General features: G+C 45.6%; 1 protein-coding gene across 3 annotated transcripts in view; it reads left to right on the forward strand.

Annotated features, from left to right (window-relative positions):
- Positions 1-3581, forward strand: part of ADAM11 (ADAM metallopeptidase domain 11) — an 89671-nt gene extending 86090 nt beyond the window's left edge. For all 3 annotated transcript variants that reach the window (XM_044299165.1, XM_044299166.1, XM_044299167.1), the window contains exon 27: positions 2092-3581. In XM_044299165.1, coding sequence (XP_044155100.1) covers positions 2092-2107 — 16 coding nt within the window. In that variant the 3' untranslated portion in view covers positions 2108-3581. The remainder of the gene's footprint in view (positions 1-2091) is intronic.
- Positions 3582-17992: the final 14411 nt, after the last annotated feature.

The following is a 17992-nucleotide window of genomic DNA, read 5'->3' on the forward strand; positions in this document are numbered from 1 at the left end:
TAATGACCATCAAAATATATATATTTTTTTTTTTTTTTTTTTTTTTACTGATGTGGCTGCCTGGAGCTTTGTTTTATGTGGGAGAAATATTGGTATTTTTTACATTGTTCAGTGGTAAATATAAATTAAAGTGTAATTTATTATTGCTGCGGAATTATAGAAAAACACTTTTTTTTTGTCAAATCTTTACGCCTTACAAGTTTCACAGTAAATAACCTGATAATTTTATTCTTCAGGTTATTACAGTTTTATAGATTTTAAAAAAAAATTAAATCTAATGTGTGCACACAATAAAATGTATTTTACACTAAATAATGGAGGTTTTTTTTTTTAGGGGGGAACATTTTTTTTTAACGTTTTTTATTACATTATGGCATTTAAAAAAATATCCCATTATGGGATTAATGTTTTATAACTCAATTTCACATTTATAATGTATTAACAGACTCCTATATGCAAATACATTATGCCCTGTGTCATTATGACACAGGCTGCTATTAGGGCAACGATAGTGTGCCCTGACAGCAGGCTTACAGTGCAGACAGCCCTGGAGACCATCATAGGTCCCCAGGGCTGATTGAGCATTGCTCCCCCAGCTACAATCAGGTCACTGGGAAACCTGGTGACCCGATTGCAGGAGGGGATCCCCTTTGATCATACTGCTGTATGGATTATGGCGTGATCAAAAGATTAACAGCCAGAGTTGGCGCTCCCACTGACCCCGGCTCTTATGCAGGAGCCTGCGCTAAGAAATTTTAGTAATAGCTGCTTCTTAGTGCAAAACCGCTTCAGCAGCCCAAAAGACGTTGTTGCAGACTGAAGAGACCTGCACCGTCAGAAGACAGTGGGCGGTTGTTAAGGGTTAACCCCTGTTAGGCCCCTTTCACATGGGCGAGTATTCCGCGCGGGTGCAATGTATGATGTGAATGCATTGCTCCCGCACTGAATCCCGACCCTTTCATTTCTATGGGGCTGTTCACATGAGCGGTGATTTTCACACATCACTTGTGCGTTGCGTGAAAATCGCAGCATGCTCTATATTCTGCGTTTTTCACGTAATGCAGGCCCCATAGAAATGAATGGGGTTGCGTGAAAATCACAAGCATCCGCAAGCAAGTGCGGATGCGGTGCGATTTTCATGCATGGTTGCTAGGAGACGAATCGGGATGGAGACCCGATCATTATTATTTTCCCTTATAACATGGTTATAAGGGAAAATAATAGCATTCTGAATACAGAATGCATAGTAAAATAGCGCTGGAGGGGTTAAAAAAAAAAAAAAAAAATGTAACTCACCTTAATCCACTTGATCGCGCATCCGGCATCTCCTTCTGTCTTCTTCTTAGCTGTGTGCAGTAACAGGACCTGTGGTGACGTCACTCCGGTCAACACATGGTCCATCACATGATCCATCACCATGGTAAAAGATCATGTGATGGATCATGTGATGACCGGAGTGACATCACCACAGGTCCTATTCCTGCACACAGCTAAGATGAAGACAGAAGGAGATGCCGGCTGCGCGATCAAGTGGATTAAGGCGAGTTAAATTATTATTATTCAATTTTTTAACCCCTCCAGTGCTATTTTACTATGCATTCTGTATTCAGAATGCTATTATTTTCCCTTATAACCATGTTATAAGGGAAAATAATACAATCTACAGAACACCGATCCCAAGCCCGAACTTCTGTGAAGAAGTTTGGGTTTGGGTACCAAACATGCGCGATTTTTCTTACGCGAGTGCAAAACGCATTACAATGTTTTGCACTCGTGCTGAAAAATCGTGCGTGTTCCCACAACGCACCCGGACATTTTCCCGCAACGCCCGTGTGAAAGAGGCCTTAATGTTCTACAGCAATTAAATGGTACAATGTAGTACATTCAAAAATCAGAAAAAAGATAAGTTTGGTATGGCAGGAAAACGTTCTTAATTTTTTCCATGTAGATAACACGGACCAATGGCACTTCCACTAAAGTTGGTGGCTACTCAGTTTTTTTACTTCATCAGCTCATTACTGAATTACTATGATGACTGTCTGGAATTGATTCTTTGCATTGTACAAACAGCTTCCTCTGCTTGTTTTCCAGGTCTGGAGGTGGATAGCCGGTGGCATAACCTTCGTGACACCTTCTCTCGCCATTTGTCAATCAATATTCTCTATCATTCCCATGACACCTCTAGGCCTTGCTTGATAAAGCAAACATGATGATAATCCATTGGAGTGAGAAAAGAATGACAAGTCTGCAGCAGGGACCACTACAGTGAATATTTATGGGAACTTTCTCCCTGTCTTCCAGGACTGGAATTAAGCTGTCTCTCTGGGACAGTAATAGACTGCAACATAGCAGGTTTCTGTTGGCAGAAGCCGTATTGAACTTGTCAGTCAGTCCCGAAAGCTGCCGCTGCAATTTAAATTCAGGAAGGATTGACCCTTTAAAACGTGTCACTGCCGATCGTACACTTTGTTACTGGGAAGGAGCGACCACTAAAAACAAGCCAATTATCTTGAGTACATTTTAGTTTTTACAACGACTTCAACTTTTTTCTTTTTATTGGTCACCTCATTGATTTTTGTGGATTGAGACAATTGAAAGTATATTTCCAGACTGGGGACTTAAAGTGACCCTGGGAAACAACAAACTAACTGCCCCACCTTCTGTCCGAATTGACAGAAGGTGGGGCAACACAAGTAGTCATGGAAGTAGGGCTGGCAATATTGTAGTGCAGCACAAAATACCGCCCCAGCAGAACCAAATACCACAGTGCAGCACAAAATACTGCCGCCCTCACCACAGTATTCAACTGTATCACCGTCCTATGCGGCTGTTAGCCAGGTGCATCAGTACCTGATACTCCTAGCATTGATTAATAATGAGAGCATCAGATCGTTATGTACCCAGCCAGCAGCCGTGAGGAGGACATCGGCCCACCAGGAAATGTCCCTGTAGGGTTTATGGCCAGTCCGCCCCTGGATATTTCTGAGGCTTCAGCATCCCAAAAGCTTGTGAATATTGGCTCAACTCATAAAAAAAATTGGCACTCATGAAGGTGAAAGGGACTATTTAAATGTCACTGCCATTAGGAAACTGATTGTAGGAGGGACTGTTCTTAAATACAGCATTGCCATGGGACCCCATGTACCATCCTGGAATTTAGCGCTTAATTAAATTACTGCCATGAATAAGCTTTGATTCCAGGTAACAACTTCTGCCTTTATACCCAGTGGTAGAAGAAGGTTCCAACTAAGTGTTTCCTGAAAATAGTCATATATATGTATAATTTTAAGAATATCTATAACATTCAAATATAAAAATAGGAAAACTGATAAAAATCCCCCATTGATTGCACTAATAGATTAAGCAGATGGGAAGGGTACAGGATGAGTTTATAATTTTTACGGGATAGAAAGACCAATAACTACACCACCCCTGAAAAACATAGAATGCATTAATACTGGATTATGATGCAGACTACTCAAACTTTTAATAACACAGCTTATACTAACCCTGGCCTACGCCAACTGTATTCACATTTTGAAAAAAAAAAAAACTGGCAAGATATCAGATATCTCTTGCCTTGAATGCAATGCTGATATAAACACTGCTGCCTGCAGCCGGCTATCTGATTACTGCATGGATAAATCTGTATATGACGCCATGTTCCTAATGAGGCGCTGGAGATTGGTTTTGTTACCCCAAGTCAAAATACAGAAAGAACAGCAAGTCCATATCTGAAGAGGTTCTCACTAAGCTCCTAAACCAGATGTAAAATCCATCAACTTACGTTGTCTTCTTGGCTCCAACATCACCAGAAGCGTTCATGTCGTTCTCCAGACCAGACATTTGCCATCATTATAGATGAGCAACTCACTGCCAAGATATTTTCCGTTCCAAGTATCTGCACAGAATACAATACAACATATAGACAAAATACTGTACTTGAGGCAGCACAACACTTCAGGAATACAGCTCGACCAAGAGTGAAATGGAAGGAATCATGCAGCTACTCAAGAAAGATCATACATAATATGGATGCTACACAGCACAAAACGTGGTACCCAGCAAGGAGGGGACACAGCACAATGGGTTAGAACTTGCCTCAAAGGATCATAGATTTGTGCTGAATGAAATGAATATTAAATAACCTTGGAAAATGGAGTACCTGGCATCTGTGAGTACTGAGGAAGGAATCATCGGGAACACTTAGATAAATATAGTCTATCTAGTCTATTACTTGGATACAGTCCAGAAAGACTCTTTTACAATGCAGCTCTGAATGTCTTTCTTCAACAGTGGGTTTGGTGAGCTTGGTTAGGTAATTGGTTTTTGGGACTGAAGCAGAAGTTGGGGTCTTAATTTCTTTTTTTTTTTTTAATACAACAAAAAGAATAAAGTGAATGTTCTCACAATGATGGAATTAGAAGAAGTTGTTTGTTCCAAATTCTTTTTTGTATACATCTAGGGAATAACTGATTGGTGGTGGTCGGACTGGTGGGAGACAATGAATGGAACAACAGGGTTCATGCTTGGCCTGCTGTTCCATCAGGATGGGAATGTAGGATCTCTGTTTGCGGGACTGGTAGGGTTTACAGTGGTCAGACCCTTATCAATCATTTAGTTATCCAGTATCCTGTGGATAGGGGATAATTTTAATACTTGTTATAACCTCTTTTAGCAAGGGGTCGGATGACCCCTTTAAGCATGTGACATCATCAAAGTGCAAACCCACCTTTGAACACCATATATTTTTATAAATCTAATTAGGACCAAAATGGTGAAATGGTGTGCCAATTACGTATTATACTTTGAAAGCAGCTGGTGCACTGTTTTTCATGAGATTTGGACAGTCATATCAGAAAAACAACGCCAATCGCTATAAATATATGTTACTATATATATATATATATATATATATATATATATATACACACACTGTATTTTTTGCCCTATAGGACGCACCTGCACATAAGACGCACCTAGGCTTTAGAGGAGGAAAATAAGAAAAAAATATTTTTCATTAGACCTCAGATCAGACCACCACTCATGCCCCCAGTGTTAATAAGACCCCCACTCAGTTCTCACATCAGACCCAAAATGTTAATAAGACCCCACTCAGACCTCAGCTCAGACCCCCACTGTGAAAAGGACCACCATTCAGATCTCAGATCAGACCCCCGATATGAATGACCCCCAATCAGACCTCAGATCAGAACCCCACTGTGAATTAAACCCCCATTCAGACCCCAGATCAGACCCACAATGTGATAAACCCCATTAGAACCCCAGTTCAGATCCCCATGCTCACACAAACAAAAAAATCAACTTACTCCTCCTGCTCCAGACACCGCCACTCTGAACATCTAGTGCTCTTCCTGGTCTTCCTACAGCACTGTGCTGTGACTCGACTTCGCACAGTATGAGGTCATACAGCCGGCAGGAGAAGACTGGGAAGCAGTGAGTACAGAGCTTGGGGAGTGCTATATTCACTGCTTCCCGGTACTTCTGTACTAATGAGAGCTTCCATAATGGAAGCGTTCATTAGTATTCACCCTATAAGACGCACTGAATTCCCCCCCCCCCCCACTAGGGGGAAGGGGGGGTAGTGAGTCTTATAGGGTGAAAAAAAATATATATATATATAGTTATATTTATATCCAATATAAACAAAGTTTATGACATAATGCACTCACATGCAAATCTCAGCAAAATGTTGCATACATTAAGACATCAGAAAATTGCACTTTGTTTTTCAGTTCCATTCTTAGGCTACTTTCACACTTGCGTTTTTGCCTGATCCGGCAAGGGATCAGAAAAAACACTTACGTTACTGATAATTCAACCATCTGCATCCGTTATGAACGGATCTGGTTGTATTATCTTTAACATAGCAATGACGGATCAGTCATGAACTCCATTGAAAGTCAATGGGGGACGGATCCGTTTTCTATTGTGTCAGAGAAAACAGATCCTTCTCTATTGACTTGTTCTGTGGGTCATGCTGGGTCCGTTTTGCTCTGCATCCCATGACGGAAAGAAAACCGCAGCATGCTGCCGGTTTGCTCTCCGGTATGGGAGCTCAACCAAATGGAACAGAATGCATTTTGGAGCATTCCGTTCTGTTTAGTTCCTTTTTGTCCCCATTGACAATAAATGGGGACAAAACGGAAGCGTTTTTCTCCGGTATTGAGATACTAGAAAAGAGAAACGCTAGTGTGAAAGTAGCCTTAGATATGGGTATTCTGGCGTTCAGATAAGAAACTTGAAAGAAGGTTGCAGCATCATTACACACCGAGCAACACCCAGACTTTTATTGCAGCCTGTTAACAATTCATTCATAAACTTATAGTAGGAATAGTAAAGGAATTGCACAGCTTAAAGTAATTTGAAAGATACATGGACAATGCAAGTAGTTACTAAACTAAGTCAGGAGAGGACACAGGTTCTCTTTAAAATATCACAGGGTGCACAAAAATAAGAGACACTGTAAAAAATCATTAAAAAGTCTCATGCACACACATTGCAAAATATGGATACCGGCAGTGTGCATCCCGCACTTTCCTCAGTCCCCGTTATAGAAATGCCTATTCTTGTCTGCAAAATGGACAAGAATATTTGCAGAATGGACCGCACACGGATGACAACCGTGAGCTGTCTGCAATAAAAAAAAAATGCACAAAAAATACGGTTGTGTGCATGAGGCCTGAGAAAGACTATTTATGTTTAGTTTTACCATGGCATTCATTAGGCAATGCAATAAAATATGATTAAAAATGAAATAATCTCCCATTTTTACAATAGGGTTGGAATCACAGGATTTAATAAAAAAAACTAGAAATAAGGCACGAGCACATAAATGGAACAATAAAAATAATTAGATATATTCTGTTGCTGGCAAGATGATTTTAAATTGCTCCTTTTGCCACATGAGGTCACCATTTCTATTGTGTAATAGAAGTCTGTGACTGAGATATCTGCATTTTCTTCTTTGCTTCATGGCTTTAATTACCAAAATAAGGTATGGCTATGGTGCACATTTTTGCAGACATTAACCCCTTGGATACTGGAGGATTTTGTGTTTTCATTTTTCTTATCTTTCTTAAGCCATTACTTTTTTATTTTTCCGTTCACATATCCATATAAGGGGTTATTTTTTGCAGTACAAGTTGTACTTTCTAATGCCACCATTTATTATGGCATGTAGTGGAAAGGGGGGAAAAAAAATCCAAATGGGGTGGAATCGGGAAACGAAATGCAATTCCTCCACTGTTTTACGGGTTTTGTCCTTTAGTGGTTCCCTTTGGGAAAAACTGACCTGGGTCAGTACGATTACAAGGATACCATATATGTATAGTTTTTTTTTTAATGTCTAAATAGTGTAAAAAGAAAGTTTTTTTTTATTACATCACCATATTCTGAGCCTCTATTACTTTTTTGTAGTTTTATCTGGTTTTACGGGATGATCTGCAGTTTTTATTGATACCATTTTGCTGTATATGTGACTTTTTTATCACATTTTATTACATTTATTTGGGTAAGAGAAGCAATGAAAAAATAGCGAATCAGCCATTCCCTTACGTCCTCAACAGCAGCACAGATGGGGTTAACTGCCCCTGTGGACTGGTAGGACCGGCGGAATTTTAATGAGCCCAAGAACCAATAAACGATCTTCAGCTCCCTGAAAGGGAGGAGATCACCCCCCAGCCCACCGTGTTTTTTTCTGTCCTCTGGACAGGTGGACTGGCGTGTCGCTCCCTCCCTGGGAGCTGAAGATTGCTTAAGGGTTCCTTTTTCCCTCCTTAAAGCTTAGCTCGCTTTCTATGGATCTCAGTGCCTTTATTTTAGGCCTGATCATGGCGATTTCGGTCTGGGGTACCATTGGGGAGGGGGGCGTCCCCTCCCCTCTTCTTTCATCATCTGTAGACGGTCCTCCGTTCCTCCGTTACCGCATGTGTGCGGTGCTATGGGCGCCGCCATTTTCCGGGCGCTACGTCACTTCCGGTTTTCCGAAGCGATGCGGTGATGTATAAAACTCACCTTTCTTTAAACTGGCTCCCTAGAATGACATCCTGGACTTAGGAATTAGTCTGGGGAGACAATTTTTCGTTAGGTAGAGCCAGTATAGGCTCTGGTTTTTCTGAGTGCTTGCTTTGGCAGCACATATACAAAAAAAAAAGGGAGTGGTGCTGATCTCGTTTCAGGAACCCGCCCATTGGGCGGGGTTTCCTCCTTTTAAGCGCCCAGAGCCCATCAGTCAGTGCTCTGGTTGCGTTGCTTTCACAAGTTAGCTCCAGAGCTCTCCTGTGCTTTGTGATATTCCTGCAGTATTGCTTTGCTTGGGTTTTGTACTTCCTCTTCTTTCAGCTCTATTTCTTCTAGTGCTGGTGGGCCCCCTTAAGGTCTGTTTTCTCCACCTCCTGATGTTGTAGGTGTTATGACCTGTTTTGTTTCTTCCATTACAGACTATGGCTTCCCCTAAGGAGGATCAGCGGAAGGCTGGGGCCAAGAGGAAGCATTTGGCATGTTACGAATGTAACACACCCCTAGTTGACAGCTGTCCTTACTCCAGATGTGAGAGTTGTCGCACGGCATCCACGGAACCCACGATGCAGGAGATGTTCCAATGGACCAAGACATACGTGGATGATTCCATCAAGGGAGTAGTTCAGCTACTTAATGAGAGGCTACCAGGTCCCTCTCAGACTCCCATGGAGGTGGTCGCACCGGTCGAAAGACCTACCCCCTGTTCAGTGGGGTCTTCTTCTTCTGAGGAAGAAGAATCTACTTCTTGCTTTTTTCCTCCAGAAAAGACGCAGAAGTTACTCAAGTCCATCAGGTCGGGGGACCAGGATGTTGACATGGGGGAGTCCTCCGATCCCGCCGGTCGGACACAGCGTGTCTTTAGAGCGGATGAGACCCTCCTCTCTGTGATGCGCACAGAGTGGAAAAAGCCTGAGAAGGGTCCAGTGCTTACCAGAAAATTCAGACTCATGTACCCGATGGCTAAACCCTTGGTGGAATCGTGGGGTTCCGTTCCCAAGGTGGACATGGCTATAGCCAAGTTGTCCCGGCGCACTCTAGTCCCTGCAGACGATGGGTCTAGCCTGCAGGACCCTCTAGACCGGAGGGCAGAGTGCACCCTTAGGAGGGGTTACGCGGCGGCCGCTGCCTCCGCATCTACTTCCATTGCGGCCACTGAGGTAGCCACCTATCTACGCTCTAGGCTTAATCAAATCCAGACGGATGTGGACCAGAGCGTATCAAGAGACGACATCCTGGCAGCCTTCAAGTCAGCCAACCTGGCTATGGACTTTTTAGTTGATTCCTCCCAGATGCAGCTAAAGCTGGCCGCCAAAACTACAAAACTATGGCCCTAGTTTCAGCTGCCTGCAGACCACTCTGGCTGAAACCGTGGATCGCGGATAACGCATCCAAGTTTAACCTTTGTGGGCTCCCCTTCGAACCAGATAGGTTATTCGGGTCCGAATTGGACAAAATAATGGAGGGGCTCTCCGATAAAAAAGGGAAGAGCCTCCCCCAGCAGCCCCTTCGGGGACGCCCCAGACAGGAAAAGAAGGGCGGAGGTCGTTCTGGGCAGCAGTCTAGGCGCAGAGATTGGGGGGGGCCGTCTCGTAAATATCCGAGACGCCCCCGCAAACCCACCAGGGAGGCAAAACCCTCCTGACTATGGGCCTCCTCGAGGCTCTTCGATAAGCCCTGCTGCCCCTGCAGTGTCTCCTCTAGATTTTCCCGTACCCCTCCCATAGATTCCCGTGGGGGGCCGTCTTACCCACTTCAAAGACTCTTGGAGCCGGTTGATTGCAGACCCCTGGGTCCAGGACATAGTTTCCGCCGGGTACCGGGTAGATCTTATCTCTCTCCCCCCAGAGAGATTCATCGCCACACGAAGCTTCGGGTCTGCCAAACAGGTGGTCCTAGAATCTTACATTCAGGACTATATTTCCAAGGGAGCCCTGGAGGAGGTACCGGCAGGGGAGAGGGGCCTAGGGATTTATTCACCAGTGTTCCTGGTTCCCAAGAAGACAGGAGATCTCCGGATGATCATCGATTTGAGATTCCTCAATCGATTTATAAGGAAAACAAGGTTTCGCATGGAAACCATAAGGTCAGTCAGCCATATCCTCAATCTTGGGGACGTCATGGCTACTCTGGACCTCAAGGATGCGTACCTTCACATTCCAATCCATTCCGCTTCCCGGAAACTCCTCAGGATCGTGGTCCAGATCTCAGGGGTTTGCAGGCACTTTCAGTCCGCCGTGCTTCCCTTTGGAATCTCTTCTGCCCCCCTCATCTTCACCAAGGTGGTGGTTTCGGTGGTGGCCGCTTTGAGACTCCAAGGTCTGACTATTATTCCTTATCTGGACGATTGGCTTTTCATAGCCTCTTCAGTTCCGATCCTTACCCACCATCTTCAGGTCGCAGCCTCCTTTCTCTTCCGCCTAGGCTGGATTATCAACTGGCAGAAGTCGAATGTGAGCCCATCGACTTCAATCCATTACTTAGGATTCGTGGTCGACTCTGTGGAGATGTCCCTCCGGTTGACTCCAGAAAGGAGAGCGCGGATTCAGGACCTGGCAAAGGTCCTTTATGTCCCTCGTCGAGTCTCTATCCGGACTCTCATGAAGATGCTGGGGCTCATGTCAGCGGCTGCGGATGCGGTCCCTTGGGCGTTATGGCACCTCCGTCCTCTTCAGTCGGAGGTCTTACACCTATGGAACGGCAGCCCTGCGGGGCTAGATTCCCTGTGCTCCCTGTCCGGTCAAACCCGAAATTCCCTCAGATGGTGGTTTCAGCTACCAGCAGGGAAGTCTATGACCCAACCAGCTTGGGTCATATTGACTACAGACGCGTCCCTTGTAGGCTGGGGCGCTCACCTGGACGGATCCCCAATTCAGGGATCTTGGTCTCCTCTGGAGCGGCATCTTTCCTCCAATCTTCGCGAGATGCGAGCTATCCGGCTAGCCCTCCTTCACTTTGCGCCTCAGATCCGGGGCAAAGCAGTGAAAGTCCAGTCAGACAATATGACTGCAGTCCTCTATATAAACAAACAGGGAGGCACAAGATCATTGCCCCTTCTGTCAGAGATCGGGGTAATTCTTCGGTGGGCAGAGCTGAACCTTTCCCATCTATCTGCCGTTCATATTCCAGGCTCCCTCAATATGATAGCGGACCGCTTAAGTCGAGGATTACCGACCATGGAGTGGTCTCTGCATCCTGAGATCTTCAGGCAGCTAGTTCACAGATGGGGTATGCCAGAAGTGGATCTCATGGCAACCAGGTTCAACGCCAAGGTGATGAGGTTCTGTTCCCTCTACAGGGAAGACAACCCCCTGGCGATAGATGCTCTGTCAATACCGTGGAGGTTCAGGCTGGCTTACATCTTCCCTCCCTTTTCCATGATACCGAGGGTATTGATGAAAATCCGTCAGGATCAGGCCTCGGTAATAGCCATCATACCGTTTTGGCCCAGAAGATCCTGGTTTACCCAGCTCATTCAGATGAGTCGGGGACAATACTGGAGACTCCCCCCGGAGCAGACCCTGGTGTCGTGGGACACTCACCTCTGCCCAGATCTGCACCAGTTCAACCTGACAGCCTGGAGGTTTATCAGTCCCTTCCCAATATAGAAGGGCTTTCCGAGTCGGTCCTGAAAACTTTGTCGCATTCCCGAGCAGAGTCTACAAAGAAGGCCTACTCCAGGATCATGAGAATCTTCGAGGCATGGTGTGATTCCAGACAGGTGGCGTCTGCAGATCCGCCCCTTCCTGCGATACTTCAATTTCTTCAGGATGGATTAGATAGAGGCCTATCTCCAGCTACCTTGAAGGTACAGGTTTATGCCATCTCGGCCTGTCTCAACAGGCCACATTCTCGGGACCCACTCATCAAACGCTTCCTGAAGGGAGCTGAAAGACTAAAGCCTACTATACTGAAACCTATCCCCCAGTGGGATCTTTCAGTAGTGCTCAGGGGGCTAGCATCTCCCCCCTTCGAGCCCTTGGAGGAGGTCAATTTTAAATTTTTGACTTTAAAGATGGTCTTTCTTCTGGCTATAGCTTCAGCCAAAAGAGTTTCTGAATTGCAGGCTTTCTCCGCAAATCACCCGTACATTATTTTTCTACAGGATAGAGTACTCCTGAAGTTTTTACCTTACTTCAGGCCTAAGGTGCCTACTTTCCAGAACATCAATCAGGTAATATCTTTACCAGTTTTGTTTACAGCCTCCTCCTCTGATACTCCAGCTAGAGACCCGCTGGATATTTCAAGATGCCTCCAGATCTATGTGGATAGATCTAGTGAGTTCAGGATAGATGAGAATCTTCTTATCCTGTTTGCCGGTAAGTCTAAAGGCCGTAAAGCGTCTAAAGCCACCATTAGTCGCTGGATCAAGGAGGCCATTATGGAAGCTTTCGTCTCCCAATCCTTAGATCCTCCCGAGTTTGTGAGGGCCCATTCTACTAGGGCGGTCTCCACCTCGGTTGCGGAGAGAAGACTCCTCCCCTTAGAGTTGATCTGTAAGGCAGCCTCCTGGAGCTCTGAGTCAACCTTCATCTCCCATTATAGGATAGATGCTAGGATGGCAGAGTTTTCGGCTTTTGGGCAGACTGTTCTTAGTTCTGCCAGGCATGAGGACCCTCCCTAGGGGATTCTTCTTGCTATCTCCCCATCTGTGCTGCTGTTGAGGACGTAAGGGAATCATTAATTTCTAACGATAATTTGTTTTCCCTTAGTCCTAACAGCAGCACACAAATATCCCACCCTAAATACATTATGCTTGTTAAAAACACGGTGGGCTGGGGGGTGATCTCCTCCCTTTCAGGGAGCTGAAGATCGTTTATTGGTTCTTGGGCTCATTAAAATTCCGCCGGTCCTACCAGTCCACAGGGGCAGTTAACCCCATCTGTGCTGCTGTTAGGACTAAGGGAAAACAAATTATCGTTAGAAATTAACGATTTTGACCCTTTTTTCCATTACGCCATTAACCATATTGGAAAAATATTTTTATATTTTAATAGTATGGGTGTTTTCAGACGCGGTGATGCCCAGGATGTTTAAATTTTTTGTTATTTATGTATTTATTTTTTTATTCTACGGAAAGACTCACTTTTTTTTAATCTGTACTATTATGTTTCGTATAGATCCATAATGGTACTAGAATTGCTAATTTCTGATGTTGGCCTGCCACCTGCTGGACAAAATAAGAATTTCAGCTCCAATACCCTGGGTCTCTTTAGAGAGATCCAGCGTATTGAAACCAACTACTGGCATCTTCATTGGCCGCAGAGTATGCCAGTAAGAAGCCCGGACTTCCGGGTTTTGGAGCTTTTAGATGCCGTGATCACACTTGATCACAGCATCTAAAGGCTTTAATGACTGCGATCGGCATGCACAAGCGTGCGCCATGTTTACCCATCGCTCCAGCGCCATACATGTACAGTGCTGGTAGGGAAAGGATTAAAAGGGTATTCTAGGATTTTAATACTGATGGCCTATCTTCAGGATGGCAGCCTGGATGCTTCTGAAGCATCGCACACCTGCCATGGTAAGCTGAATCCCATTCACCATAAGGCTAAGGCTACACGACGACAAAAAAGGAACAACTACACTCTGTCTGTTGACATTTTTTGAAATGATAGTCAATGGTGTCGCACTGCGACATGCTACGACTGCGACACAAAAATCCAACTTGGATGGATTGTTTGCAACTATCATTTTTATATATTAGGGCCCATTCAGATGGCCGTATGAACGGGTCTGCACTCGTTCCGCAATTTGGCTGAACGGGTGCGTACCCACTCATGTCAATGGCTCCACAGAAAGGATAAAGCATATCCTTTTTTTGTCTGCAATCACGGACAAGAATAGGCATTTTATATTATGGTTGCAGCCATGTGTGGTCTGTAAATTACGGAACTCACAAGGCCGGTATCAGTGTTTTGCAGATCCACAAAACACTACGGCCGTCTGAATGAGGCCTTAGGGTGAACAGCACAAGGGGTCGAAAGATCCCAGGTTCTGGGGTGCGTGGCCTGGCTGGGACTGGGAGTGGCAGCAGCGTGTGTTAGCTCCCGCTATCTATAACAAATAGCCTGCTCCGTGGGCTTACCTGAGCCTCCCAGGGACCGGCAGTGCTCTCTTCTTGCCGGCTGTTAATGCCCGGTGTCCTTGGCCATGGGGTCCCATGGCCAGAGCAACTGCCAAGAAGAGCAAGGAGACAGCGGGAGGTGCCCAACGCGGTGCGCAAGATGGCACCAGCATGCTCTCCACAGCAAAGAAGCAGGGCAGAGTGGGAGGTGTGCCGGGAGCTGCGAGGGCTGCAGCGAACTCCAGGGCACCACTGAAGATGCCAGAGCTGCAGGGACCCTACATGGAAGAGGATTTGGAGGTGGAGGAGACAACCAAGACTACTGCAGGAGGAGCCCACAAGGACACTATGGAGTATGGTGTGGCAGGCGCAAAGGAGGCAGCTATGATAGAAGAGGAGAGGGCCATGTCTCCACAGAATGCAGAGCCAACACTAAAAGATGTCTTCAGGGCAGTTACTCAGTGTGGAGTGACCCTGACAGTATTACAGCAGCAAATGGGGTCCCTGAAGCAAGAGTTCTCCTTTAGGCTACTTTCACACTAGCGTTCGGGGCTCCACTTGTGAGTTCCGTTTGAAGGATGCGTCCAGCCCTAATGCATTCTGAGTGGATGCAGATCCGCTCAGAATGCATCAGTCTGGCACCGTCTGTCCTCCGCTCAGCAGGCGGACACCCGAACGGGTGTCCGCCTGGCCGTGCGGAGGCAAACGGATCCATCCAGACTTACAATGGAAGTCAATGGGGGCAGATCCGTTCGAAGGTGACACAATATGGTGCATTTTTCAAACGGATCCGCCCCCCATTGACTTTCAATGTAAAGTCTGGACAGATCCGTCGGAATACAAATTGTACTTAGACTTTTTTAGTAAAATATAAAGCAGATGGTTCCGTCTGAACGGATACCATCGTTTACATTATAGGAGCGGATCCGTCTGTACAAATACCAGACGGATCCGCTCCGAACGCAAGTGTGAAAGTAGCCTAATTCGCCATGATCTGCAGAAAGTTAATGAAAGAATGGTGGAGGTGGAGGGTCATGTCAGTGAGGTGGAAGATAAGCTAACCCCTCTAACCAGGGCATCCTGCACCCATGAACAACAGATCTCAGCATTGATAGCCAAGACGGATGATCTGGAGAACCGTCTTAGACGCAATAATGTACGTCTTCTGGGGATTCCTGAAAAAGTTGAGCGACATGATCCTACGTCTTACTTTGAAACATGGCTTAAAGACATATTTGGCACTGGGTGCTCTCCCCATTATATGTGGTCGAACTGACGCAAGTCCCCACTAGACCTCTGCCGCCGAGAGCACCCCCACGACCTGTTCTGATTAAATTACTTCACTACAGGGACAGGGGTGCCATTTTGAGGGCTGCCAGAAACCACCCCCATCACTATCAAGGGGCGAACAATTGCATTTTTTCAGGCCTTTTCTTCCGAACTCCAAAAGAAGCGTAGCCAGTTCCTGGATTTCAAGTGGCGACTTCGTTCCCTCCAAGTGTCCTATTCTATGATGTACCCGGCGCGTCTGCGGGTGGCTGCTCTGGGATGTGTTCATTTCTTCAATGCACCGAAAGATGCGGCCACATGGATTGACCAGCACGAACGTCGGCTACGGCAGGAGGAGAGATAATGGCCATCTGTCCATTTCAAGTTTGTACCCTTGGTTACTAATGAGCGACCTATTGGAAAGATATTCCTCTACTGATCTACTACTGAACTGCCCACGGAGCGCAAATATCCTTTTATGGCGGGGGACAATCTTGCTCAGCAGAAGTAGAGCATTTGAAACGTTACTTAGATGTCTGGTTTCATGGAGGACTTGTGCCTAGGCCTGTTAGATTATGCAATGCATGCATGATTTTTTGGTTCCGGTTTTTATTTCTGTTACCTTTCTTTTCTGGAGATTCTCTCTACTATGTCTGTATTGATGCTCTGTATCTGTGATATCATGCCTGTCTGTTGGTATGATACCGCCACTGTATCACCAGTACCTACAATGCTCCTATTACGTTATTAGCTGGGTCATGTTTCTGATGTTCAAGTATGGCTAATGTATTTAATATTGTGAGCTGGAATGTGCGCGGCCTGGGTGATCCGTCAAAGCAATTTGCCGTGATGGATTATCTGCGCCCGTATTTCCCCGCTATTATATGTTTGCAAGAAACCCATTTTACAAAGGAGGGGGCACAGGCATTCCATAGGTCATGAATGAGTCATACATTCCACTCAGCGTTCTCTAGCTATTCCCGTGGGGTTAGTGTCCTGGTCTATAAATCAATTCCCTTCCAGGTTCAGCCATCCAGTATCGACCCTGCCGGCCGCTTTATCTGCATACACTGTATTATCTTCACGCAGGAGTACCTGCTAATATCACTATATATACCTCCACCTTATAGCATTGTGGCGTTGAGAGGCACCCTGACTTTTATTAATAGTAACCCTGATATACCAGTCATTATGGTGGGAGATTTCAACAATACTAATCATCCCTACTGCGATAGATATGGGGGGGCACAGGCGGATGCTGATGGCCCTGTATCAACCTTTGGTAAATTGTTGGAGGAGCTGGCCCGGATGGATTTGTGGCGCACTCAACATCCCAATGTGCGTCAGTTTTCTTGCTATACCAGATCACACAAGGCCTTATCACGTATTGATCTGGAACTGGGATCTAAGTTGGTGTGCAGACAGGTGGTGGAGGTGAAGTACCTGACTCGGGCTTTGTCTGACCATTCCCCTTTGTTTTTGAGTCTGTCCGCCGCACCCGTGTTTCCCGTCCGCTGTGGAGGTTTAACTCTTTTTGGTTACAGGTAATCGACTGTTCCTACATTAGTTCTACTATGCAGGAGTATTTTACCCTGAATGTAGGCTCAGCCGCAAGCGGAGTGGTATGGGACGCTATCAAGGCTTGCTTAAGGGGGGTGTTTATTCAGGGGATTAATAGAGCCAAACCTAAAAGACGACAATTTGGAGAGTTTTTGAGGGACTGAGTTGGGGTGACAGAGGCAAACTTTGGGGAGAAGGGCGATCAGTTGTCTTTATCTGTCTGGAAGGAGGCTCAAGATGCTTATAACTCGCATGTTGTGGAACTTGCCCGCACAAAGCAATTCTTCCAGCGACAGGTATTATGATGAGGGGGAGAAGACTGGCCACCTACTAGCCCTTGTGGCTAGGGCACAATCCATTTCGGCATATGTTACCGCTTTACAGCGGGTGGATGGGACGGAAATTGTGGATAGCCAGGCCATAGTGTCTGTATTTAGCTCCTTTTATGCTGATTTGCATCAGTCACGTCTAGATTGTAATAGGGAAGATATATCATCATATCTACATGGGGTATCCTTGTCTAGGCTGTCAGATTCAGATAGAGAGTACCTTAATGGTCCATTACAGTTGCTGGAAATTGAGGAGGCGGTGTCTTCCATGGCAAATAATACATCACGGGGTACTGATGGGCTGCCGGTAGAAATTTATAAGCAGTTTGGAGATGTCTTACTGCCCCAGTTGTTGAGGGTTTACCAGGAGGCCTCGGAAACGGGGACATTATAGTTGTTCTCCCTAAGCCGGATAAAAACCCTCTCCTCCCGGATTCATACCGACCCATATCATTGTTACCCACAGACATAAAGATACTAGCTAAGGTGCTGGCTATGCGCCTTTCGAACGCTGCCTCTTTACTAGTAAATATAGATCAGTCTGGATTCTTGCCAGATATGTCCACGGCGATTAACATCAGCCTATATCTAAATATGCATATTCGGGTGGGCAATAGGGGATAGAGTCATCTGTTCCCTAGATGCCGCTGAGGCATTCGATAGTATTGAGTGGCAGTACCTATGGGAGGTGCTGGAGAGGTTTGGTTTGGGGGATAGTTTCATAGCA

This window comes from Bufo gargarizans, chromosome 6 (genome assembly GCF_014858855.1).
Source record: "Bufo gargarizans isolate SCDJY-AF-19 chromosome 6, ASM1485885v1, whole genome shotgun sequence".
NCBI classification, from domain to species: Eukaryota; Metazoa; Chordata; class Amphibia; order Anura; family Bufonidae; genus Bufo; species Bufo gargarizans.